The 25318-nt window shown below is 60.7% G+C and overlaps 1 protein-coding gene across 1 annotated transcript in view; it reads left to right on the forward strand.

Moving 5' to 3' along the window:
* LOC144941617 (uncharacterized) overlaps nt 1-25318 on the forward strand; it is a 41847-nt gene that overhangs the window by 13196 nt on the left and 3333 nt on the right. Inside the window, exons 3-4 of the mRNA XM_078867938.1 lie at nt 21125-22278; nt 23775-23861. Coding sequence (XP_078724064.1) covers nt 21125-22278; nt 23775-23861 — 1241 coding nt within the window. The remainder of the gene's footprint in view (nt 1-21124; nt 22279-23774; nt 23862-25318) is intronic.

Here is a 25318-nt window from a genome sequence, read left to right on the forward strand (position 1 = left end):
TGGGGATGGTGGGTGGGTGAGTGTGGGGATGGTGGGTGGGTGAGTGTGGGGATGGTGGGTGGGTGAGTGTGGGGATGGTGGGTGGGGTGAGTGTGGGGATGGTGGGTGGGTGAGTGTGGGGATGGTGGGTGGGTGAGTGTGGGTGAGTGTGGGGATGGTGGGTGGGTGAGTGTGGGTGAGTGTGGGGATGGTGGGTGGGTGAGTGTGGGGATGGTGGGTGGGTGAGTGTGGGGATGGTGGGTGGGTGAGTGTGGGGATGGTGGGTGGGTGAGTGTGGGTGAGTGTGGGGATGGTGGGTGGGTGAGTGTGGGTGAGTGTGGGGATGGTGGGTGGGTGAGTGTGGGGATGGTGGGTGGGTGAGTGTGGGGATGGTGGGTGGGTGAGTGTGGGGATGGTGGGTGGGTGAGTGTGGGGATGGTGGGTGGGTGAGTGTGGGGATGGTGGGTGGGTGAGTGTGGGTGAGTGTGGGGATGGTGGGTGGGTGAGTGTGGGTGAGTGTGGGGATGGTGGGTGGGTGAGTGTGGGGATGGTGGGTGGGTGAGTGTGGGGATGGTGGGTGGGTGAGTGTGGGGATGGTGGGTGGGTGAGTGTGGGTGAGTGTGGGGATGGTGGGTGTGTGAGTGTGGGTGAGTGTGGGGATGGTGGGTGGGTGAGTGTGGGGATGGTGGGTGGGTGAGTGTGGGTGAGTGTGGGGATGGTGGGTGGGTGAGTGTGGGGATGGTGGGTGGGTGAGTGTGGGTGAGTGTGGGGATGGTGGGTGGGTGAGTGTGGGGATGGTGGGTGGGTGAGTGTGGGGATGGTGGGTGGGTGAGTGTGGGGATGGTGGGTGGGTGGGTGAGTGTGGGTGAGTGTGGGGATGGTGGGTGGGTGAGTGTGGGGATGGTGGGTGGGTGAGTGTGGGTGAGTGGGGATGGTGGGTGGGTGAGTGTGGGTGAGTGTGGGGATGGTGGGTGGGTGAGTGTGGGGATGGTGGGTGGGTGAGTGTGGGGATGGTGGGTGGGTGAGTGTGGGGATGGTGGGTGGGTGAGTGTGGGTGAGTGTGGGTGAGTGTGGGGATGGTGGGTGGGTGAGTGTGGGGATGGTGGGTGGGTGAGTGTGGGTGAGTGTGGGGATGGTGGGTGGGTGAGTGTGGGGATGGTGGGTGGGTGAGTGTGGGGATGGTGGGTGGGTGAGTGTGGGGATGGTGGGTGGGTGAGTGTGGGGATGGTGGGTGGGTGAGTGTGGGGATGGTGGGTGGGTGAGTGTGGGGATGGTGGGTGGGTGAGTGTGGGGATGGTGGGTGGGTGAGTGTGGGTGAGTGTGGGGATGGTGGGTGGGTGAGTGTGGGTGAGTGTGGGGATGGTGGGTGGGTGAGTGTGGGGATGGTGGGTGGGTGAGTGTGGGGATGGTGGGTGGGTGAGTGTGGGGATGGTGGGTGGGTGAGTGTGGGTGAGTGTGGGGATGGTGGGTGGGTGAGTGTGGGTGAGTGTGGGGATGGTGGGTGGGTGAGTGTGGGGATGGTGGGTGGGTGAGTGTGGGGATGGTGGGTGGGTGAGTGTGGGGATGGTGGGTGGGTGAGTGTGGGGATGGTGGGTGGGTGAGTGTGGGGATGGTGGGTGGGTGAGTGTGGGTGAGTGTGGGGATGGGTGGGTGGGTGAGTGTGGGTGAGTGTGGGGATGGTGGGTGGGTGAGTGTGGGGATGGTGGGTGGGTGAGTGTGGGGATGGTGGGTGGGTGAGTGTGGGGATGGTGGGTGGGTGAGTGTGGGTGAGTGTGGGGATGGTGGGTGTGTGAGTGTGGGTGAGTGTGGGGATGGTGGGTGGGTGAGTGTGGGGATGGTGGGTGGGTGAGTGTGGGTGAGTGTGGGGATGGTGGGTGGGTGAGTGTGGGGATGGTGGGTGGGTGAGTGTGGGTGAGTGTGGGGATGGTGGGTGGGTGAGTGTGGGGATGGTGGGTGGGTGAGTGTGGGGGATGGTGGGTGGGTGAGTGTGGGGGATGGTGGGTGGGTGAGTGTGGGTGAGTGTGGGGATGGTGGGTGGGTGAGTGTGGGGATGGTGGGTGGGTGAGTGTGGGTGAGTGGGGATGGTGGGGTGGGTGAGTGTGGGTGAGTGTGGGGATGGTGGGTGGGTGAGTGTGGGTGAGTGTGGGAGCGGTAGTGGTAGCGGTTAGCGCTACGCTGCACTGCGAACCTGGCGACTCGGGTTCGATTCCCGCTCACGGCCAACACCGGTGACGATTATCTGAACCGGTACCTGGGCCTCCCCTAGGTCGAATCAGCCTCAAATGAGTATCCGGTGCGGTGTGTTAACATCGCCACTGGGGGAAAAAAAGGCGGCCAGGCGTGGTGCCGGCCTTCATAGGTGCTCGCTAACAGCACTTGCCCCAACAGTCTGTCCAGGTTATATGGGGGATCTTTGTCTTTGTGTGGGTATGATGGGTGGGTGAGTGTGTGGATGGTGGGTGGGTGTGTAGGTGGGTGAATGTGGAGATGGTGTGTGAGTGGGTGGGTGAGTGTGGTACGGGTCAAATATGAGTCGCGTGACGGTGAAACGGCACCCTTCAACTTTTTTCACGCGTTGCGGTGATGGGGACGTTGGCTGTCACGGCGCTGGTGCCAGGAGAGGTGCCCTTCGATGGCACGAGCAGTAGCGGCGGCGGTGTGCGTCCTCGCGGGTTTCACAGGGGGTGGCTGTGGTGGTGGGGAGCCGAAGGGTCACGGGGGCGTTCGCACGAATGTGAGTGGCCACTGACGTCAGATATCCAAGTCGCTTCTTCGAGAAAACTTCCGGCACGGTGGAAAGGTGTCGAGTCCAGGTGGACACGTTCACCCGCCTGACATTTGACACCACGCTACGATTCATGAAGAAGATTTGAGAGACCCTTGCCTCTGTGAATGCGGTATTGCTTGGTGGTGCCAGTACGGGCGGTAATGGCACTGGGGACGTCGATGATTTTTTGGGGAAATGTTCGCTCGGGTGTTTGACCTGACGCTTAAAGATGATGATGATGATGGGTCAGCCACTCTCTCTGACCCTCTATGGTGAGGTCAGGTGGGCTTGCGGTAGAGTCGGGTCCAGAAACACGACCCAGATCTCCCTCACCAGGAGGAAGCTGACTTCGCTTCTCCATTTTCACCACCCACGTGCGCGCGCTTGTGTGTACACGTGTGTGTGTACACGTGTGTGTGTGGAGGGAGCGGTAGTGTAGTGGTTAGTGCGCTGCGCTACGAACCTGGCGACCCGGGTGCGATTCCCGCTCATGGCCAACACCGGTGACGATTATCTGAACTGGTCCTGGGCCTCCCCTAGGTCGACTCAGCCTCAAATGAGTACCTGGTGTGGTGTGTAAACATCGCCACTGGGGAGACAAAGGCGGTCGGGCGTGGTGTTGGCCACCCACCCCATCGTGTGCCGTGCCGGCTTTCATAGGTGCTCGCTAACAGCACTTGCGCCTACAGTCTGTTAAGGCTATACGGGGGATCTTTGTCTTTGTGTGTGTGGAGAGCGGTGGCGCAGTGGTTAGCGCACTCCGCTATGAACCCGGCGACTCGTGTTCGATTCCCGCTCAGGGTCAGCACCTGTGACGATTGTCTGATGCCGTCCTGGGCCTCCCCCTAGGTCGACTCAGCCTCAAATGAGTGCCTCGTGAGATGTATAAGCAACAGCACTGGGGAGGCAAAGGCGGCCGGTTGTAGTTCTGGTCGCACGGCCAATCCCTCGTGCGCCGTGCCGGCCTTCATAGGTGCTCGCTAACAGCACTTGCCCCAACAGTCTGTAAAAGGGGTGCGTTGTTTTTGTATGGATAAGCATCCACGTGTGTACTTATGGATATGGGCAAATGGGTGTGTGGGTACACGCGTGTGTGTGTGGGTACACGCGTGTGTGTGTGTACACGTGTGTACACGTGTGTGGGTGCACGTGTGTGTGTACACGTGTGTGGGTGCACGTGTGTGTGTGTACACGTGTGTGTGTACAAGTGTATGTGTGTGTACACGTGTGTGGGTACACGTGTGTGGGTACACGTGTGTGGGTGCACGTGTGTGTGTGGGTGCACGTGTGTGTGTGTACACGTGTGTATGTGTACGTGTGTGTGTGTACACGTTTGTGTGTACACGTGTGTGTGTGTACACATGCGTGAATGAACCGAGTAATTAACAAAGCTCCTCTACACACGCTAATTGTGTGAATGAACCCGGTCTTTCGGCCGGGGTGGGGGGGGGTATCAGTTGGCCTCCTGCCCCGGGTCTCTGGCGACGCAACAGCTCAGAGCGATCCCGCGCGAGAGGCAATAACCCAGGCAGCTGGCAAGCAGCAATTCCAGCCAAAGCTTAGGGCCCCCAAGGAACTCAAGGGGCGTCCGAATTCACAAGTAAATAATACCATCTATGGGTGCGTTGCGTATCAGCTCAATGAAATGTTAATACGAGTAACAATTTGATGAGTAAGTGTGTCGTACACCCTCCTCCACCGGACACAACCGACGTATTTTTTTTATTTATTATTACTGCTTCAGCAGCGGTGGCGGCGACACGTGTCCGCCTCCTGTGAATGAATCAGTGAATGAATTCACGAATGAAAGAATCAGTGCTTAAATGCACACGTGGATGAATGCACCAACACACACGAGTGGATTAAGGAATCAGTGCGAAACTGAATATGTGATTTAGCGAATGAGTGAAGCAATTAATGGATACGCAGCAATGCAATAATACACGCATGAATGAGTACATCTGTGAATGAACGCTTGAAATACATGCAAGAATGAATATACGCTTGAATGAATCACACGAATGAAAACAAATCATTAGCATATGCACGAATGAAAGCATGAATACGAGGCGAGACACCAGACCCCCCCCCCCCTACCACGCGTTCTCTCTCCCACGTGTACACGCGTGTGTTCACACTCTCCCACGTGTACACGCGTGTGTTCACTCACCCACGTGTACACGCGTGTGTTCACACTCTCCCACGTGTACACGCGTGTGTTCACTCACCCACGTGTACACGCGTGTGTTCACCCTCCCACGTGACCACGTGTGTGTTCACTCACCCACGTGTACACGCGTGTGTTCACTCTCTCCCACGTGTGCACGCGTGTGTTCACTCACCCACGTGTACACGCGTGTGTTCACTCTCACCCACGTGTACACGCGTGTGTTCATTCTCTCCCACGTGTACACGCGTGTGTTCACTCACTCACGTGTACACGCGTGTGTTCACCCTCCCACGTGACCACGTGTGTGTTCACTCACCCACGTGTACACGCGTGTGTTCACTCTCTCCCACGTGTGCACGCGTGTGTTCACTCACCCACGTGTACACGCGTGTGTTCACTCTCACCCACGTGTACACGCGTGTGTTCATTCTCTCCCACGTGTACACGCGTGTGTTCACTCACTCACGTGTACACGCGTGTGTTCACCCTCCCACGTGACCACGTGTGTGTTCACTCACCCACGTGTACACGCGTGTGTTCACTCTCTCCCACGTGTACACGCGTGTGTTCACTCTCTCCCACGTGTACACGCGTGTGTTCACTCACCCACGTGTACACGCGTGTGTTCACTCTCACCCACGTGTACACGCATGTGTTCATTCTCTCCCACGTGTACACGCGTGTGTTCACTCACCCACGTGTACACGCGTGTGTTCACTTTCTCCCACGTGTGCACGCGTGTGTTCACTCACCCACGTGTACACGCGTGTGTTCACTCTCTCCCACGTGTACACGCGTGTGTTCACTCACCCACGTGTACACGCGTGCGTTCACTCTCACCCACGTGTACACGCGTGTGTTCACTCACCCACGTGTACACGCGTGTGTTCACTCACCCACGTGTGCACGCGCGCGTTTACCCTCCCACCTGTGAACACACGGAATGTTGAGTGAGGGGGGAGGTGAGGAGTGTTGGGTGAGGGGGGTGAGGGGGGTGAGGAGTGTTGGGTGAGGGGGGGTGAGGGGGGTGAGGAGTGTTGGGTGAGGGGGGTGAGGAGTGTTGGGTGAGGGGGGTGAGGAGTGTTGGGTGAGGAGGGTGAGGGGGGTGAGGGGGGTGAGGAGTGTTGGGTGAGGGGGGTGAGAAATGTTGGGTGAGGGGGGTGAGGAGTGTTGGGTGAGGGGGGTGAGGGGGGTGAGGAGTGTTGGGTGAGGGGGGTGAGGAGTGTTGGGTGAGGGGGGTGAGGAGTGTTGGGTGAGGAGGGTGAGGGGGGTGGGGAGTGTTGGGTGAGGGGTGTTGGGTGAGGGGGGTGAGGAATGTTGGGTGAGGGGGTGAGGAATGTTGGGTGAGGGGGGTGGGGAGTGTTGGGTGAGGGGGGTGAGGGGGGTGAGGGGTGTTGGGTGAGGGGGGTGAGGAGTGTTGGGTGAGGGGGGTGAGGGGGTGAGGAGTGTTGGGTGAGGGGGGTGAGGGGTGTTGGGTGAGGGAGGTGAGGGGTGTTGGGTGAGGGGGGTGAGGGGGGTGAGGAGTGTTGGGTGAGGGGGGTGAGGGGTGTTGGGTGAGGGGGGTGAGGAGTGTTGGGTGAGGGGGGTGAGGGGGGTGAGGAGTGTTGGGTGAGGGGGGTGAGGGGTGTTGGTTGAGGGGGGTGAGGGGGGTGAGGGGTGTTGGGTGAGGGGGTGAGGGGGGTGAGGGGTGTTGGGTGAGGGGGGTGAGGGGTGTTGGGTGAGGGGGGTGAGGAATGTTGGGTGAGGGGGGTGAGAAATGTTGGGTGAGGGGGGGTGAGGAGTGTTGGGTGAGTGGGGTGAGGGGGGTGGGGAGTGTTGGGTGAGGGGGGTGAGGGGGGTGAGGAGTGTTGGGTGAGGGGGGTGAGGAGTGTTGGGTGAGGAGGGTGAGGGGGGTGAGGGGTGTTGGGTGAGGGGGGTGAGGAATGTTGGGTGAGGGGGTGAGGAATGTTGGGTGAGGGGGGGTGGGGAGTGTTGGGTGAGGGCGGTGAGGGGGGTGGGGAGTGTTGGGTGAGGGGGGTGAGGGGGGTGAGGAGTGTTGGGTGAGGGGGGTGAGGAGTGTTGAGTGAGGAGGGTGAGGGGGGTGAGGAGTGTTTGGTGAGGGGGGTGAGGGGTGTTGGGTGAGGGGGTGAGGAGTGTTGGGTGAGGGGGTGATGAGTGTTGGGTGAGGGGTGTTGGGTGAGGGGGGTGAGGAGTGTTTGGTGAGGGGTGTTGGGTGAGGGGGGTGAGGGGTGTTGGGTGAGGGGGGTGAGGAGTGTTGGGTGAGGGGGTGAGGAGTGTTGGGTGAGGGGTGTTGGGTGAGGGGGGTGAGGAGTGTTTGGTGAGGGGTGTTGGGTGAGGGGGGTGAGGGGTGTTGGGTGAGGGGGGTGAGGAGTGTTGGGTGAGGGGGGGTGAGGAGTGTTGGGTGAGGGGGGTGAGGGGGGTGAGGGGTGTTGGGTGAGGGGGGGTGAGGAGTGTTGGGGTGAGGGGGTGTTGGGTGAGGGGGGGTGAGGGGTGTTGGGTGAGGGGGGGTGAGGAGTGTGGGGGTGAGGGGGGGTGAGGAGTGTTGAGTGAGGGGGGGTGAGGAGTGTTGGGGTGAGGGGGGTGAGGAGTGTTGGGTGAGGGGGGTGAGGGGGGTGAGGGGTGTTGGGTGAGGGGGGTGAGGGGTGTTGGGTGAGGGGGGTGAGGGGGGTGAGGGGTGTTGGGTGAGGGGGGTGAGGAGGGTTGGGGTGAGGGGGGGTGAGGGGGGTGAGGAGTGTTGGGTGAGGGGGGTGAGGGGTGTTGGGTGAGGGGGGTGAGGAATGTTGGGTGAGGGGGGTGAGAAATGTTGGGTGAGGGGGGGTGAGGAGTGTTGGGTGAGTGGGGTGAGGGGGGTGGGGAGTGTTGGGTGAGGGGGGTGAGGGGGGTGAGGAGTGTTGGGTGAGGGGGGGTGAGGAGTGTTGGGTGAGGAGGGGTGAGGGGGGTGAGGGGTGTTGGGTGAGGGGGGTGAGGATGTTGGGTGAGGGGGTGAGGAATGTTGGGTGAGGGGGGTGGGGAGTGTTGGGTGAGGGCGGTGAGGGGGGTGGGGAGTGTTGGGTGAGGGGGGTGAGGGGGGTGAGGAGTGTTGGGTGAGGGGGGTGAGGAGTGTTGAGTGAGGAGGGTGAGGGGGGTGAGGAGTGTTTGGTGAGGGGGGGTGAGGGGTGTTGGGTGAGGGGGTGAGGAGTGTTGGGTGAGGGGGTGATGAGTGTTGGGTGAGGGGTGTTGGGTGAGGGGGGTGTGGAGTGTTTGGTGAGGGGTGTTGGGTGAGGGGGGTGAGGGGTGTTGGGTGAGGGGGGTGAGGAGTGTTGGGTGAGGGGGTGAGGTGTGTTGGGTGAGGGGTGTTGGGTGAGGGGGGTGAGGAGTGTTTGGTGAGGGGTGTTGGGTGAGGGGGGTGAGGGGTGTTGGGTGAGGGGGGTGAGGAGTGTTGGGTGAGGGGGGGTGAGGAGTGTTGGGTGAGGGGGGGTGAGGGGGGTGAGGGGTGTTGGGTGAGGGGGGTGTGGGGTGTTGGGTGAGGGGTGTTGGGTGAGGGGGGTGAGGGGTGTTGGGTGAGGGGGGTGTGGAGTGTTGGGTGAGGGGGGTGGAGTGTTGAGTGAGGGGGGTGAGGAGTGTTGGGTGAGGGGGGTGGGAGTGTTGGGTGAGGGGGGTGAGGGGGGTGAGGGGTGTTGGGTGAGGGGGGGTGAGGGGGTGTTGGGTGAGGGGGGTGAGGGGGGTGAGGGGTGTTGGGTGAGGGGGGTGAGGAGGGTTGGGTGAGGGGGGTGAGGGGGGTGAGGAGTGTTGGGTGAGGGGGGGTGAGGAGTGTTTGGTGAGGGGTGTTGGGGTGAGGGGGGGTGAGGAGTGTTGGGTGAGGGGGGTGAGGAGTTTGGGTGAGGGGGGTGAGGGGGGGTGAGGGGTGTTGGGTGAGGGGGGTGAGGAGGGTTGGGTGAGGGGGGTGAGGGGGGTGAGGAGTGTTGGGTGAGGGGGGTGAGGAGTGTTTGGTGAGGGGTGTTGGGTGAGGGGGGTGAGGAGTGTTGGGTGAGGGGGGTGAGGAGTTTTGGGTGAGGGGGGGTGAAGGGGGTGAGGGGTGTTGGGTGAGGGGGGTGAGGAGTGTTGAGTGAGGGGGGTGAGGGGGGTGAGGAGTGTTGGGTGAGGGGGGTGAGGGGTGTTGGGTGAGGGAGGTGAGGGGTGTTGGGTGAGGGGGGGTGAGGGGGGTGAGGAGTGTTGGGTGAGGGGGGGTGAGGGGTGTTGGGTGAGGGGGGTGAGGAGTGTTGGGTGAGGGGGGTGAGGGGGGTGAGGAGTGTTGGGTGAGGGGGGTGAGGGGTGTTGGGTGAGGGGGGTGAGGAGTGTTGGGTGAGGGGGGTGAGGGGGGTGAGGGGTGTTGGGTGAGGGGGGTGAGGAGTGTTGGGTGAGGGGTGTTGGGTGAGGGGGGGTGAGGGGTGTTGGGTGAGGGGGGTGAGGAGTGTTGGGTGAGGGGGGTGAGGAGTGTTGAGTGAGGGGGGTGAGGAGTGTTGGGTGAGGGGGGGTGAGGAGTGTTGGGTGAGGGGGGTGAGGGGGGTGAGGGGTGTTGGGTGAGGGGGGTGAGGGGTGTTGGGTGAGGGGGGGTGAGGGGGGTGAGGGGTGTTGGGTGAGGGGGGTGAGGAGGGTTGGGTGAGGGGGGGTGAGGGGGGTGAGGAGTGTTGGGTGAGGGGGGTGAGGGGTGTTGGGTGAGGGGGGTGAGGAATGTTGGGTGAGGGGGGGTGAGAATGTTGGGTGAGGGGGGTGAGGAGTGTTGGGTGAGTGGGGTGAGGGGGGTGGGGAGTGTTGGGTGAGGGGGGTGAGGGGGGGTGAGGAGTGTTGGGTGAGGGGGGTGAGGAGTGTTGGGTGAGGAGGGTGAGGGGGGTGAGGGGTGTTGGGTGAGGGGGGTGAGGAATGTTGGGTGAGGGGGTGAGGATGTTGGGTGAGGGGGGTGGGGGAGTGTTGGGTGAGGGCGGTGAGGGGGGGTGGGGAGTGTTGGGTGAGGGGGGTGAGGGGGGTGAGGGTGTTGGGTGAGGGGGGTGGGGGTGGGGGGTGAGGGGTGTTGAGTGAGGAGGGTGAGGGGGGTGAGGAGTGTTTGGTGAGGGGGGTGAGGGGTGTTGGGTGAGGGGGGTGAGGAGTGTTGGGTGAGGGGGGTGATGAGTGTTGGGTGAGGGGTGTTGGGTGAGGGGGGTGAGGGGTGTTGGGTGGGGGGGTGAGGGGGGTGAGGGGGTGTTGGGTGAGGGGGGTGGGAGGGTTGGGTGAGGGGGGGTGAGGGGGGTGAGGGAGTGTTGGGTGAGGGGGGTGAGGAGTGTTTGGTGAGGGGTGTTGGGTGAGGGGGGTGAGGAGTGTTGGGTGAGGGGGGGGTGAGGAGTTTTGGGTGAGGGGGGTGAGGGGGGTGAGGGGTGTTGGGTGAGGGGGGGTGAGGAGGGGTTGGGTGAGGGGGGTGAGGGGGGTGAGGAGTGTTGGGTGAGGGGGGGTGAGGAGTGTTTGGTGAGGGGTGTTGGGTGAGGGGGGTGAGGAGTGTTGGGTGAGGGGGGTGAGGAGTTTTGGGTGAGGGGGGTGAGGGGGTGAGGGGTGTTGGGTGAGGGGGGTGAGGAGTGTTGAGTGAGGGGGGGTGAGGGGGGTGAGGAGTGTTGGGTGAGGGGGGTGAGGGGTGTTGGGTGAGGGAGGTGAGGGGTGTTGGGTGAGGGGGGGTGAGGGGGGTGAGGAGTGTTGGGTGAGGGGGGTGAGGGGGTGTTGGGTGAGGGGGGTGAGGAGTGTTGGGTGAGGGGGGTGAGGGGGGGTGAGGAGTGTTGGGTGAGGGGGGTGAGGGGTGTTGGGTGAGGGGGGGTGAGGAGTGTTGGGTGAGGGGGGGTGAGGGGGGGTGAGGGGTGTTGGGTGAGGGGGGTGAGGGGTGTTGGGTGAGGGGTGTGGGTGAGGGGGGGTGAGGGGTGTTGGGTGAGGGGGGTGAGGAGTGTTGGGTGTGGGGGGTGAGGAGTGTTGAGTGAGGGGGGTGAGGAGTGTTGGGTGAGGGGGGGTGAGGAGTGTTTGGTGAGGGGGGGTGAGGGGGGTGAGGGGTGTTGGGTGAGGGGGGTGAGGGGTGTTGGGTGGGGGGGTGAGGGGGGTGGGGGTGTTGGGTGAGGGGGGGTGAGGAGGGTTGGGTGAGGGGGGTGAGGGGGGTGAGGAGTGTGGGTGGGGGGGGTGAGGGGTGTTGGGTGAGGGGGGTGAGGAATGTTGGGTGAGGGGGGTGAGGAATGTTGGGTGAGGGGGGTGAGGGAGTGTTGGGGTGAGTGGGGTGAGGGGGGGTGGGGAGTGTTGGGGTGAGGGGGGTGAGGGGGGTGAGGAGTGTTGGGGTGAGGGGGGTGAGGAGTGTTGGGTGAGGAGGGTGAGGGGGGTGAGGGGTGTTGGGTGAGGGGGGTGAGGATGTTGGGTGGGGGGTGAGGAATGTTGGGGTGAGGGGGGGTGGGGGAGTGTTGGGTGAGGGCGGTGAGGGGGGGTGGGGAGTGTTGGGTGAGGGGGGTGAGGGGGGTGAGGAGTGTTGGGGTGGGGGGGTGAGGAGTGTTGAGTGAGGTGGGTGAGGGGGGTGAGGAGTGTTTGGTGAGGGGGGTGAGGGGGTGTGTGGGTGAGGGGGTGAGGAGTGTTGGGTGAGGGGGTGATGAGTGTTGGGTGAGGGGTGTTGGGTGAGGGGGGGTGAGGAGTGTTTGGTGAGGGGTGTTGGGTGAGGGGGGTGAGGGGTGTTGGGTGAGGGGGGTGAGGAGTGTTGGGTGAGGGGGTGAGGAGTGTTGGGTGAGGGGTGTTGGGTGAGGGGGGTGAGGAGTGTTTGGTGAGGGGTGTTGGGTGAGGGGGGTGAGGGGTGTTGGGTGAGGGGGGTGAGGAGTGTTGGGTGAGGGGGGGTGAGGAGTGTTGGGTGAGGGGGGTGAGGGGGGTGAGGGGTGTTGGGTGAGGGGGGTGAGGAGTGTTGGGTGAGGGGTGTTGGGTGAGGGGGGTGAGGGGTGTTGGGTGAGGGGGGGTGAGGAGTGTTGGGTGAGGGGGGTGAGGAGTGTTGAGTGAGGGGGGTGAGGAGTGTTGGGTGAGGGGGGTGAGGAGTGTTGGGTGAGGGGGGTGAGGGGGGTGAGGGGTGTTGGGTGAGGGGGGTGAGGGGTGTTGGGTGAGGGGGGTGAGGGGGGTGAGGGGTGTTGGGTGAGGGGGGTGAGGAGGGTTGGGTGAGGGGGGTGAGGAGTGTTGGGTGAGGGGGGTGAGGAGTGTTTGGTGAGGGGTGTTGGGTGAGGGGGGTGAGGAGTGTTGGGTGAGGGGGGTGAGGAGTTTTGGGTGAGGGGGGTGAGGGGGGTGAGGGGTGTTGGGTGAGGGGGGTGAGGAGGGTTGGGTGAGGGGGGTGAGGGGGGTGAGGAGTGTTGGGTGAGGGGGGTGAGGAGTGTTTGGTGAGGGGTGTTGGGTGAGGGGGGTGAGGAGTGTTGGGTGAGGGGGGTGAGGAGTTTTGGGTGAGGGGGGTGAAGGGGGTGAGGGGTGTTGGGTGAGGGGGGTGAGGAGTGTTGAGTGAGGGGGGTGAGGGGGTGAGGAGTGTTGGGTGAGGGGGGTGAGGGGTGTTGGGTGAGGGAGGTGAGGGGTGTTGGGTGAGGGGGGTGAGGGGGGTGAGGAGTGTTGGGTGAGGGGGGTGAGGGGTGTTGGGTGAGGGGGGTGAGGAGTGTTGTGTGAGGGGGGTGAGGGGGGTGAGGAGTGTTGGGTGAGGGGGGTGAGGGGTGTTGGGTGAGGGGGGTGAGGGGGGTGAGGGGTGTTGGGTGAGGGGGTGAGGGGGTTGAGGAGTGTTGGGTGAGGGGGGTGAGGAGTGTTGAGTGAGGGGGTGAGGAGTGTTGGGTGAGGGGGGTGAGGGGGGTGAGGGGTGTTGGGTGAGGGGGGTGAGGAGTGTTGGGTGAGGGGGGTGAGGGGTGTTGGGTGAGGGAGGTGAGGGGTGTTGGGTGAGGGGGGTGAGGGGGGTGAGGAGTGTTCGGTGAGGGGGGTGAGGGGTGTTGGGTGAGGGGGGTGAGGAGTGTTGGGTGAGGGGGGTGAGGGGGGTGAGGAGTGTTGGGTGAGGGGGTGAGGGGTGTTGGGTGAGGGGGGTGAGGGGGGTGAGGGGTGTTGGGTGAGGGGGTGAGGGGGGTGAGGGGTGTTGGGTGAGGGGGGTGAGGGGTGTTGGGTGAGGGGGGTGAGGGGGGTGAGGAGTGTTGGGTGAAGGGGGTGAGGAGTGTTGGGTGAGGGGGGTGAGGGGGGTGAGGGGTGTTGGGTGAGGGGGGTGAGGAGTGTTGGGTGAGCGGGGTGAGGGGGGTGAGGGGTGTTGGGTGAGGGGGGTGAGGAGTGTTGGGTGAGGGGGTGAGGTGGGTGAGGGGTGTTGGGTGAGGGGGGTGAGGGGTGTTGGGTGAGGGGGGTGAGGGGGGTGAGGAGTGTTGGGTGAAGGGGGTGAGGAGTGTTGGGTGAGGGGGGTGAGGGGGGTGAGGGGTGTTGGGTGAGGGGGGTGAGGAGTGTTGGGTGATGGGGGTGAGGAGTGTTGGGTGAGGGGGGTGAGGAGTGTTGGGTGAGGGAGGTGAGGGGGGTGAGGAGTGTTGGGTGAGGGGGGTGAGGAGTGTTGGGTGAGGGGGGTGAGGGGTGTTGGGTGAGGGGGGTGAGGGGGGTGAGGAGTGTTGGGTGAGGGGTGTTGGGTGAGGGGGGTGAGGGGTGTTGGGTGAGGGGGGTGAGGGGGGTGAGGAGTGTTGGGTGAGGGGGGTGAGGAGTGTTGTGTGAGGGGGGTGAGGAGTGTTGGGTGAGGGGGGTGAGGAGTGTTGGGTGAGGGGGGTGAGGAGTGTTGGGTGAGGGGGGTGAGGGGTGTTGGGTGAGGGGGGTGAGGGGGGTGAGGAGTGTTGGATGAGGGGGGTGAGGAGTGTTTGGTGAGGGGGGTGAGGAGTGTTGGGTGAGGGGGGTGAGGAGTGTTGGGTGAGGGGGGTGAGGAGTGTTGGGTGAAGGGGGGTGAGGGGGGTGAGGAGTGTTGGGTGAGGGGGGTGAGGAGTGTTGGGTGAGGGGGTGAGGGGGGTGAGGGGTGTTGGGTGAGGGGGGTGAGGGGGGTGAGGGGTGTTGGGTGAGGGGGGTGAGGGGTGTTGGGTGAAGGGGGTGAGGAGTGTTGGGTGAGCGGGGTGAGGGGGGTGTGAGGGGGGTGAGGGGGGTGAGGAGTGTTGGGTGAAGGGGGTGAGGAGTGTTGGGTGAGGGGGGTGAGGGGGGTGAGGGGTGTTGGGTGAGGGGGGTGAGGAGTGTTGGGTGATGGGGGTGAGGAGTGTTGGGTGAGGGGGGTGAGGAGTGTTGGGTGAGGGAGGTGAGGGGGGTGAGGAGTGTTGGGTGAGGGGGGTGAGGAGTGTTGGGTGAGGGGGGTGAGGGGTGTTGGGTGAGGGGGGTGAGGGGGGTGATGAGTGTTGGGTGAGGGGTGTTGGGTGAGGGGGGTGAGGGGTGTTGGGTGAGGGGGGTGAGGGGGGTGAGGAGTGTTGGGTGAGGGGGGTGAGGAGTGTTTGGTGAGGGGGGTGAGGAGTGTTGGGTGAGGGGGGTGAGGAGTGTTGGGTGAGGGGGGTGAGGAGTGTTGGGTGAGGGGGGTGAGGGGGGTGAGGAGTGTTTGGTGAGGGGGGTGAGGAGTGTTGGGTGAGGGGGGTGAGGAGTGTTGGGTGAGGGGGGTGAGGGGTGTTGGGTGAGGGGGGTGAGGGGGGTGAGGAGTGTTGGGTGAGGGGGGTGAGGAGTGTTTGGTGAGGGGGGTGAGGAGTGTTGGGTGAGGGGGGTGAGGAGTGTTGGGTGAGGGGGGTGAGGAGTGTTGGGTGAGGGGGGTGAGGAGTGTTGGGTGAGGGGGGTGAGGAGTGTTGGGTGAGGAGGGTGAGGGGTGTTGGGTGAGGGGGGTGAGGGGGGTGAGGAGTGTTGGGTGAGGGGGGTGAGGAGTGTTTGGTGAGGGGGGGTGAGGAGTGTTGGGTGAGGGGGGTGAGGAGTGTTGGGTGAGGGGGGTGAGGGGGGTGAGGGTTGTCCGTACGCTGCTCACCGCTGCCGCACGCCCGGTTCAGGTGACGGCGCCGAGCAGGTGCAGCGCGGGAGGAGGGGATGAGGGGAGGGGTGAAGGGATGGGGGGAGAGGGGAGGGGCGAGGGTATGGGGGGAGAGGGGAGGGGATGGGGGATGAGGGGAGGGGTGATGGTATGGGGGGAGAGGTGAGAGGGGAGGGGTGGGGTGAGAGGATGGGGGAGAGGGGAGGGGGTGGGGTGAGAGGGGAGGGGCGAGGGGCTGTGTGAATGAGCCACTTCAGGCCACCATTCCCTCCTGCCCCCCACGACTTAACAACCCCCCCCCCACACTAAGGGATTAGCCAGAGTGGCGGTGCGTGTGTACATAGTGCTGCTTGTTGCTGGCCGCTCGACGTTGTGCCCCTCATAGGCCTGTACTGTATAAGCAATACGAATATCAGTTTCCACGACCGAATACAAAATACGTTATAAATAAGTTGTACGTGTGTGTCCATCAGCCCGTTGGCTTCCCAGACCAATACCTCGCGCTACTTAAATCCCACGAGGCTTGTCCACCCCGCAGTATAAATAGGGGGGCACCCCCAGTCAGTCTAAGTTCGGCAGGTCGCGAACGTAGACTGGGTGGGTACTCCCACACATCTTCCCAGACGCTTGGCCAACGTGCATTAGGCCCTAGAGAGAGGCTCTGTAGAGCTATCTATGAACTAATTTGTTTGTGAAACTATTCGACTATAAACTATTTCGTTTGTTTTACAAGGTAAGGCCCACTGAGCTACAGGGCTCGTTTTCAGAAGCAACCTGGCCACGATTGATAGCTCACCGAAGTGGCTTATCATCGCGTGGAAGTGTACAGCAGCCGAACACTGTGAACGCATATTGATTCTAAGTGTGGAGGAGCATCACCGGGGGACCCGGATAAAAATCCACGCGACCACGGGGAGAACATGCAAACTTTAAATATAAAGGCGTCAGGGTCGGGATCGAACCCACGACCTCTTTCAAGTTTCAAGTTTTATTTATTAGGTATAGCCCTGTGAGCCATTCGGCTCTTGAATCGGGTGCAACGGCAACAAACAAAAAAACTAAAACATGAACAAGAAAACATCTTAAAGTGACTATGTGCAAACAGAAAATCCAAGAAAAGACAGCAAAATATTGTATTCCAGGAGAGGGAGTTAACATCACCTAGTCCTCTCTTGTGGAGGCGGTTCTGTCAGCTAGTGGCCTAAGGCAGCAATTACAGAGCTGCAGTTGTTTTCACGCAAACAAACTCTGGCCCGGTTTCGACTTCCTGGGTCTCATCAGCAAGGCAGGCTGTGGGGTGATTACCGGTTCGAATATCGGAGGGTGGTGAGCCCCGAACTCGATAAGCGTAAAGTCCCGGTTGGGAGTCAATTCATCCAATCATCGTCACTTAGAGGCCGATAAAAACTCGTACCGCTTGTCCTGTCCCGTGGCCAGACTGGAGTCTGCCAAAGGAAAGTGGAATTTGTGCTCTTTAGGAGAAGAATATGAGTAAGGGGTGAGGCTTAGGGATCGGTGTCAGAATTAGGACTCGGGTTACGGTCAGGGTTAAGATTAGGGCCAGACTCTGGACCAGGGGTTAAGGTCAGAGCCAGGGTCGGCGTGGAAGCAGTCGCGGGAAGCGGAGACGGGAGGAGGGGAGGGTTGGGGAGGCGCGCTTTGGCTCGGGTCGCAGTGGAGTGGGGTGAGGGTGGGGGGGGAGTGGGGTGAGGGAGGGGTGAGTGGGGGGGTGAGTGGGGGGGAAGTGGGGTGAGTGGGGGGGTGAGTGGGGGGGGGAGCCGTGGAGTGGGGTGAGGGGGGGGTGAGTGGGGGGGGGAGCCGTGGAGTGGGGTGAGGTGAGTGGGGGGGGGTGAGTGGGGGGGTGAGTGGGGGGGAAGTGGGGTGAGGGGGGGTGAGTGGGGGGGGGGAGCCGTGGAGTGGGGTGAGGGGGGGTGAGTGGGGGGGGTGAGTGGGGGGGGAGCCGTAGAGTGGGGTGAGGGAGGGGGTGAGTGGGGTGAGGGAGGGTGGGGGGGGGAGCCGTGGAGTGGGGTGAGGGAGGGGGTGAGTTGGGGGGACCGTGGAGAGATGGAGGCCAGGGTACTCGGCAAACCGGCTTGAACCGGCTTCGGTGGCGTGGCCTCTACCCCTGGTCACCCATAACCACTACAACAGCCAACACTACGAATACCACCACCACCACAGCCAACACTATCTCCACTACTACTACAACCACCACGGCCAACACTAACACCACCACCACCACAGCCAACACGATCACCATCCACTACGACCAACACTACAGCCACAACAATCACAACTTCCACCATCAACCAACCAACACAACAGTCACCAACCACAGTTACCACCACCATTGACACCGCTACAACAACCGCCACTCCAACAACATCGACAGCCACCACCACCGCCACTACCCAGACGTTACCCCCCCTGCGCCCTCCGGCCTCAAACGTTCCCCCTCCACCCCCCTCGTGCCCCCACCCCCCTCCCCTCTCAACCCCCCCCCCCGCACCTCCCTCCGTGCAGGGATCGAGGGTTGAGGTCACCGCGCGGCGCCTCTCGTTGCGGCTGACAGCAGCTGACAGGGCCCCTTCCTCCCCCCTCCCCTCCTCATCTCCCTCTCTCCTCCTCTTTCCCTCCTCATCCTCTCACACCTACCATGTACGTAGCTGCGTGGGTACTACAGCACGGTGTGTACGTGCGTAAGATTGGTTTGGCTACATATCAGCTGGGTACTTAATTCGAGGTTTATACATCAACATACGTCACCTGGAACTGCTCGGAGAGATGGACCGTCTCGTTTCCAAGGGCGAGGAGGCCTCCTCGCGTCCACCCGAGGTGGAGCAGCGTAGGCGGGGGACAGACGACGCGTGGACCCCGGGGGGGTTAGGATGGGCACCAGGGTGGAGGCAACCGAGTTCGTCACACTCGCGCTCCACAGCGAGAAGCACCTGGGTTCGAGCTCCGACTCGGGGCGTCCTTTTTGCTGTGGGGAATTTGTATGTCACCACCCTCCCACCCCCCCCGACTCTCTGGTTCTGCAGAGTGTGAGTGGGTGTGCGACTGCGGGGAGCGGTGGTGTAGTGGTTAGCGCGCTGCGCTGCGAACTCGGCCACCCGGGTTCGATTCCCGCTCACGGCCAACACCAGCGACAATTATCTGATCCTGTCATAGGCCTCCCCTAGGTCGACTCAACCTTAGATTAGTAGCCGGTGCAATGTATAAACATCGCCACTTTGGAGACAAAGGCGGCCCGGGCGTAGTGCTGGCCACCCATCCCTTTGTGTGCCATGCCGACCTGCATATGTGCTCGCACAAGAGCACCTGCCCCAACAGTCTGTAAAGGCTATACGGGTAATCTTTCTCTCCGTTACCGTGTAAGTGAGTGTGTGGAGTTTATGTGTTCTCCGCTTGTTCCACATGGGTTTCCTCTGTGTTCTCCAATTTCCTCCCAAAGCTAAAAGAACACACGCACACGCGCAGTGTAACTGCGATTGGCCAAACCGCATCCCAATGCTGAGACATTACCTGCAAATGACGTCGCTCCCCTACTTGGCAGGACCCTCCTGGGTTCAACACGGCAAGATTGGAAGCGCTTTTACCATTGCTGGGGGGGGGGGGGGTTGACCATACTTCACCACGATGGTCATTGCGAATAAGTGAAGGGAGGTAGGCGAGAGGTCGCGATACCATTTCAGACATCACCCGTCCACTGATGTTGCCCGTGGCCGGGAATCGAACTCAGGTTGGTGTGGAGCTTCCTCTCCACCCCCCACCTACAGCGGTCCGTGCTGTCGATTCCCTGCTCCCTGGTTCAAGCCCAGACATACAAGCCTCCTCTCCCACCCCTCTCTCTCTCCATCTCTCCCCCCTCTCTCTCACTGTAACACAACCACGCGCACCGCTCTTTCTCTCTCTGTCTGCACCGCGACTGAGACGGGGTCACGATTTCGATTTGTCGCCGTCTGTTATACATCCACACACCGTGTTGTTGTATTCGTTCGCCAGCCTATCTGCCAACTAACGTATTCGTTTGTTCAGTTAGTTTGGTATTTATTTATTTAACCCCCCCCCCCCCATCAGCCCCCTGCTCATTAATAATGGAGATGGGCCGCCTCGAATGGCCTTGGCCCTGACCTTGCGCCGCTGTGTGGAGAATTGACCCAAACTCCTGACAGCTCCAACTTTTAAAACTAATGATTTCACTCTTCCGAGACTTCCAATGCCATCCAACATTCCTCCTCCTACGCAGCAGGGTGCGGGGGTGGTCCGGGTGTGTGTGGAGGGGGGAGGGAAGCGGGGGGGGACTAAAAGGGGGGTCTGGGGGGGGGCTAAGACAGCAGTGGCGTAGATTATTATATTTTCAAGGAGTGTGCAGGCGGTGCAACTGTGCCGGACCCCTGAGAGGCGGCGGCGGGGGGGGGGGAGGAATTGGACACTGGAGGAAGTGGGGGGGGGCATATTTAATTCCGTGCGCCTGGGCCCATGCCAAGCTGGCTACCGCCACCGAGTTCATCACAAACGTCCCCTCGGGGCTCAGTGTTCATGACTGATCCTCAAAGAGAGACAGCCCTCAGGGCGCATACGATGGTCGATTAAATAGTCACCGATTAACGACGCATCGATTTGTCGATTATTTCGGGGAAGACGGTTGGCGGCTGTGAGTTTGGTGTTCGCCACTGGGGAGACAAAGGCGGTCGAGCGTGGTGCTGGCCACCCACTGCCTCGTGTGCCGTGCCGGCCTTTATAGGTGCTCGCTAACAGCACTTGCCCCTACAGTCTGTTAAGGCTATACGGGGGATCTTTGTGTCTGTATGTGTCTGTGGGTATGAGGAGCGCCAGTGTTGCGGCGAGCCACGTTCGATTCCTGCTCACGACCAATGTCAGCGGAACACATTTAAAGCAGTCCTTGGCCTCCCCTAGGTCGGCTCAGCCTTTGAAATGGGTACTTGGTAGCAGTGTGCAAACATCAGCAACTGGGGAGACAAAGGGGGCCGGGCGTGGTGCCGGCCACCCACCCACCCCCTTGTGATATCGTGTCGGCCCTCATAGGTGCTCGCTAACAGCACTTGCCCCAACAGCCTGTCCGAGGCTGTACGGGGCAATGTTTGTGTCTGCCTGCAGCGCGGTGTTGGCCGCACTTCTTGATGTAAACTGTTGAACCGCGAGCTCCGGGGTGTCGTCAGCAGCGCCGCTGTGGTCGGGGCCCGAGACGCGGAGCGAGGAACCCCCCGGAGGTCTCGACGGCCGTTCCCGCTCCGCCGTCTCCGCGTCTCCGACCTCCGAGCCACATTGGGAACCCGAATTAAACGGAGGGGGGGGGGTATTCGTGGGAGTTGACGTTGCCCCCCCCCCCAACCAGGGCTCCGCCCGTCCCCCACCGCTCACTCCCCTTCGCCTCTGCAGTCGAGGCTTTAGATTAACCCGACATTCCACAGCCGTGACCCCGTTACCGCGAGACCCTGACCATCTGACCCCTATCCGCGACCCCCATAACCCCACCTGGGGGACCCAGGTTTGGGTGGAGGGAGGGGGCCCTCATTTGAGGGGGGGGGGTGCTGGAGGCTTAAACTTCATCCGTCTGCGACTCTCGTCATCCATCATCATCACTGTCGTCATCCATCATCATCATCAGCAGCAGCAATGATGGTGATGATCATGACGGCCAGAATGACCGGGGCAGGGATTTGCTCTCTAGGCTTGAGGCAGAGCAGGGAGAAAGTGGGAGGGAGTGCGTGGGAGAGAGATATGGAAGGAGAGAGAGAGAGAGGGTGGTAGGGAGAGAAGGGAGTGTGGAAAGAGCGTGGCAGGGGAAGAGTTCGCGTTGTTTGGTCGAGGTTTATTTTTGCTCGACCGCGCCGCACGCGCAGACAAAGACAAAGACCCCCATGTAGCCTACACAGGCTATTGGGGCAAGTGCTGTTTGCAATTGCCCCCCACGGTGCACCAGGGGCGAGGTAGCCGGTTAACGCGCCCAGCACTGATGTGTCTCCACATGGCCGATGTTGATGTTACGATCAACAGCTTGGAGGTGGTTGATGAGCCAGATGATTGCCCCTGGAGTAGCGGAGTGGTGAATCGCTGTGATGATGCCTCCTCCTTCGTATTTGTGAATCGGGCACTGCTGCTGCTGCAACACGATTATTATGACCATGATAATAATGATGACGATGTCTAAATTACGCACGCAATTATTGAATTAGCTAATCGAGCAACCAATCACCGCACATGTTTGGCTGTCTCCCTGCAGGTAAGGCCGAGCCGAGCGCCCACGTCTGCGTCTCGTGCGGCCGCGTGTTCCGTGCCGCGTGGCCTCTCATGCAGCATGCGCAGCGCGCGCACGGCATCGGCATCTACCTGGAACGTGGAGTGGTCACCGGCGGCGGCGGCGTGGCTGGAGGAGGTGCGGCCGGTGGGGGTGGTGGCGGAATCGTCGCCGCCGCCACCGCCGCCACCGCGACACCAACCGCGGGCGCTGCCCAGCGCCGGGGCAGCCCCGAGGCCGACGACGCCGGGGGCAGCCCTCGGTTGGGAGCGGCGGGAGTCGGCGGGGGCAGCGCCTCATCGTCCTCCGCCTCGTCTGCGGCACCGCCGGCCGTCGCCTCGGCCGCGGCGGCGAGGCTTGGAATCTCCACGGCGGAGTCGGTGGCTCCGATGCAGCTCACGGCTTCGGCTTCGTCGGCCGCGGGGCTGCCCTTTGAGGGCAGCCCGCTGAACTTGTTGCGGTTGGCAGGGGTCGGCGTTGGGCTGGGTGACGTGCGCTTGGGGACACCGCCGCTATTCAGCACTCCTGGTCACCATCACCACCACCCCCACCACGCCCACCACCACAACCCGCACGCCACGCACCACCAGACGCCGCCGCAGCAGCAGCAGCAGCTGCCCTCGGGGCGCGGCGGTGAAGATCACTTGCTGCCCCCGTGTCTCGGAGGGGCCGCGGGGCCAGGGGGCGGCAGCGGGGCATCGGCCGGAGGGCAGCGCGGGGTGGCGCAGATCACCATGGAGCCCGGCATGGACTTTTCTCGCCGGCTCCGAGAACTGGCCAACAACACCAGCCAACACAACAATAGCAACAACAATAACAACAACAGCAGTGGCGGAATCAACAACAACAACAACTTGAGCGGTTGCAGCAACAACAGCGGCTCCACTCCGCCAATCTCCCCGGGGAGACCGCGTCTCCTGCAGTCTCCGCCGGGGACCCTGAGCTTCCTCGGGACCCCCGGACTGGGATCTTTAGGAAGGGGTCCCCTCTCCCCGCTGCAGACCCCTAGCGGCAACGGGGCTCGGCCCCCCGTGACGGGGTCGCTGACCCCGCCCGACCTCGCCTCGTCGCTCGCCCTGCCCACGGCGGCCGGGAGCGCGGCGCGCAAGTCGTGCGAGTTCTGCGGGAAGAGCTTCAAGGTGACCTATACTAAAGCGACGTTTCGGGCACTGGCCCTTTTTCAGAGCACATAGGTCAAAAAGGAAAAGTGGATAAAACTGCGGCCTCTGTATCGATGTGCTCTGATAAAGGGCCATTGCCTGAAACGTCACCTGTTGTTTTTCATTTCCTGGCCACACAGTGTTATTGATAAATGTGTTGAATTTTTAAAAACAAATTATATCATTATTATCACTGGCACGTATAAAGGATATCTTTGTGAACGTGGAAATCTTGTCGGGTGGTGGAGGGGTTAACGAGGGGAAGTTTGGCCCCAAGGGATACCCACGTGCCCTGGCCAACAAACAACACGCATTACGTGACATCGCACTTGTTGATTTTAGATCTTGAGCATCGTTCACGCGAATCATGGAGACGCGCGGGAAGGCGGCCAGAAGCGGCGCGCCAGCAGTTGCCCAAGCTCTGTGGTCCTACACTGAGATGTTTGGCCAACTCCGCTGAAATAGCAATGTTACAATCACGACGAAACGTAACGTCAACGGCAAACAAAACCTCCAGCAACCTCAACGATAGACAAAGTAAACAACAACAATAATAACAAGACAAACAACAAAACAATGACAACAGTTAACAGAATTGTATAAACTTGCACGATTGTTTCAGCTGCCACGACGGGAGATTGAACCGGGGACTTCTGCATTGAGAGTTCACCCTACGCAACCCCAACACGCGTGAGACTCTTCCTTTAATGACGACGATTAAATCCAGTGGGAGTTAAATCATTAGTCTCAGTCCAGAGTCTTATTCAAATGAGGTTTATGCAAATATCGTCCGTGCAAATGCGCGTTATTATTATGAAGCCGTTATGCGCTGACGTGCAGGATAGCGCCTCGAGTCCACCCAGCAGGATACGTGGGTAAACCCAGAGTCTATGGGTGGAAGGTTGCATGTGGTGGGGTTTAGTGTGAGTACTCCCGGTGGCGTGAGCGAACACTTGCAGGGCTGCGCCCTCACCTTTTAACAGGTCCAGGAGTTTCCCTGATCGTTCGAGGCAATGGGCGGCTCTCATTTGCCTCGAGCAAGTGTTCGAAATTCCACATTCCTATGGAAGGCATGAGTGGTTCTGTTAGACGAGAACCCGTTGGCATTTCCCACAAAATTGTTTTGCAATTTATCGACCTTACAAAAATGATGGGCAATATCTAATTAGGGCAGGTAATTCATTAGTCGAATGACGTGTTGTGACAAAACGCAATGTATTCAGGCTGGTTTGGGTCTCTGCTAGATAGACTCAGACTAGAAAACAAGCAAACCCCGACCGCACTTGAGCACGTGTACTCCGGTGTGTGGCGGTTTGTGGGTCACCGTCAGTTTATGGCTTTGGTGGAGGAGAGACAAAAGGCGGCGGCGTGGGCGTGCGGTGGTGCTGGCCCAGCCATCGCCTCGGTGGTGTAGCTGCGCCGACGGCTATGGCGCGTGGGCAATAGGCGCTCGCTAACCGGCGCGCAATGTGTAGTTTCAGAGTAACCTCGTGGTTCATCGGCGCAGCCACACCGGGGAGCGGCCCTACCGCTGCCGCGTGTGCCAGCACGCCTGCTCCCAGGTGCGGCGCCAGGGCAGCCTCGGGCCTAGCTCGTGAACCGCCAACCCAAGCCCTGTCGAGCCTAAACCCCAAGCCCAGCCCTAACAAGCCTAAACCCTAGGCCCTAAACCCCAAGCTCTTATCTATAGAGTCTAAACCCTAGGTTCGAAACCCCAAGCCCCGTGGAACCTAAACCCTTGGGCCTAAACCCCAACCCCAGACCTATAGAGCCTAAAGCCTAGGCCCTAAACTCCAATATCAAACGTAAAGAGCCTAAATCCTAGGTTCTAAACCATTAACCTAGTCCTGTGGGTCATAAATTGCCATGCTAATCCTCTAGGCTCTAAATCCTAAGACTGTTTCTGTACCGACTTCAAGCTTTCGTGACTGCAGGAATTCATATTCTTTGGGTTTTTCGGTAAAGCCACGTAGATAGAAAAAATATCACGACATTTCGATCGTAACACAAGTAATAATCACCTGTTGCGATCGAAACGTCGTGATATTTTTAAATCCTTTATATTAAGTTCACTTGCTTGCTTGCGCGCTTACGACCGTGCAAATCTTTCGGTCGTTTTTTTTACCCACTTCCCGTGATCCAATCGAGCTGACATTTTGCACACAGACTAGTGCGTGATAATTAATTTTCGTGAAAATTTTTTTCCAAAATGTTACACTTTTTAGGAAAAAAATTATATGTAATTACCAATTGCTTAATGGTGGCAGGCAATCATCTGACCCATAGGTGGCAGCCATCTCAAGCCAGAGGACGAGAGGACTCTAGCCGCCACGCATATAAAGGATTTATAGTGAAAAACTTTTACGGGTTAATTTTTTTCTATCTACGTGGTTTTACCGAAAAACCCAAATAATATGTTTCTGTACCCCCTAAACCCTACATTGAGTCTTGTGGGGCCCAAACCATAAACACATTCCTAGGCATAGCCTAACCTTACCCATGACCTTATAAGGTATCTATACCAGAGCCCTGGCCATAGAGAAGACTAGCCGTGGGGTCTGGCCCTCACTCTGGCCCATGGTGAGGAGTGTGGAGACTGGAAAAGGCCTCTCCTAGTGAAGGGAGGCGATTATTTTATCTCTGAGCCGCTGCTATCGTGGATGCTGATCTCACGTGACTGTGACTGTCGTGCTAATCGATGATATATATATTGCCTCCCTCTTGCCCTCTGCGCTCCCGCTTTCTCGTGACCTCATACCCCGACTTCGCCCGTCGTCTGCTCTGATCTCATTACCTGTCATCTCTTCCACTCTCGCGTCTCACCACATCTCATTGCGTCTCATCTCCTGCCACCCAATCTTCTCTGCTCTGCCATCTCCCGTCCTCTCTTCCTATTTCACCTCCTGCTCATTCATCTCTTGTGATATTATCTCCCGGCATCATCTTCTACTCCTCTCTCCTACCTCCTGCAATATCCTCACCTCTTCTCTCCCGTCATGTCATTTCTTCCCCAAAACCC

The sequence above is a fragment of the Lampetra fluviatilis genome, chromosome 25, assembly GCF_964198595.1.
Source record: "Lampetra fluviatilis chromosome 25, kcLamFluv1.1, whole genome shotgun sequence".
Taxonomy (NCBI): domain Eukaryota; kingdom Metazoa; phylum Chordata; class Hyperoartia; order Petromyzontiformes; family Petromyzontidae; genus Lampetra; species Lampetra fluviatilis.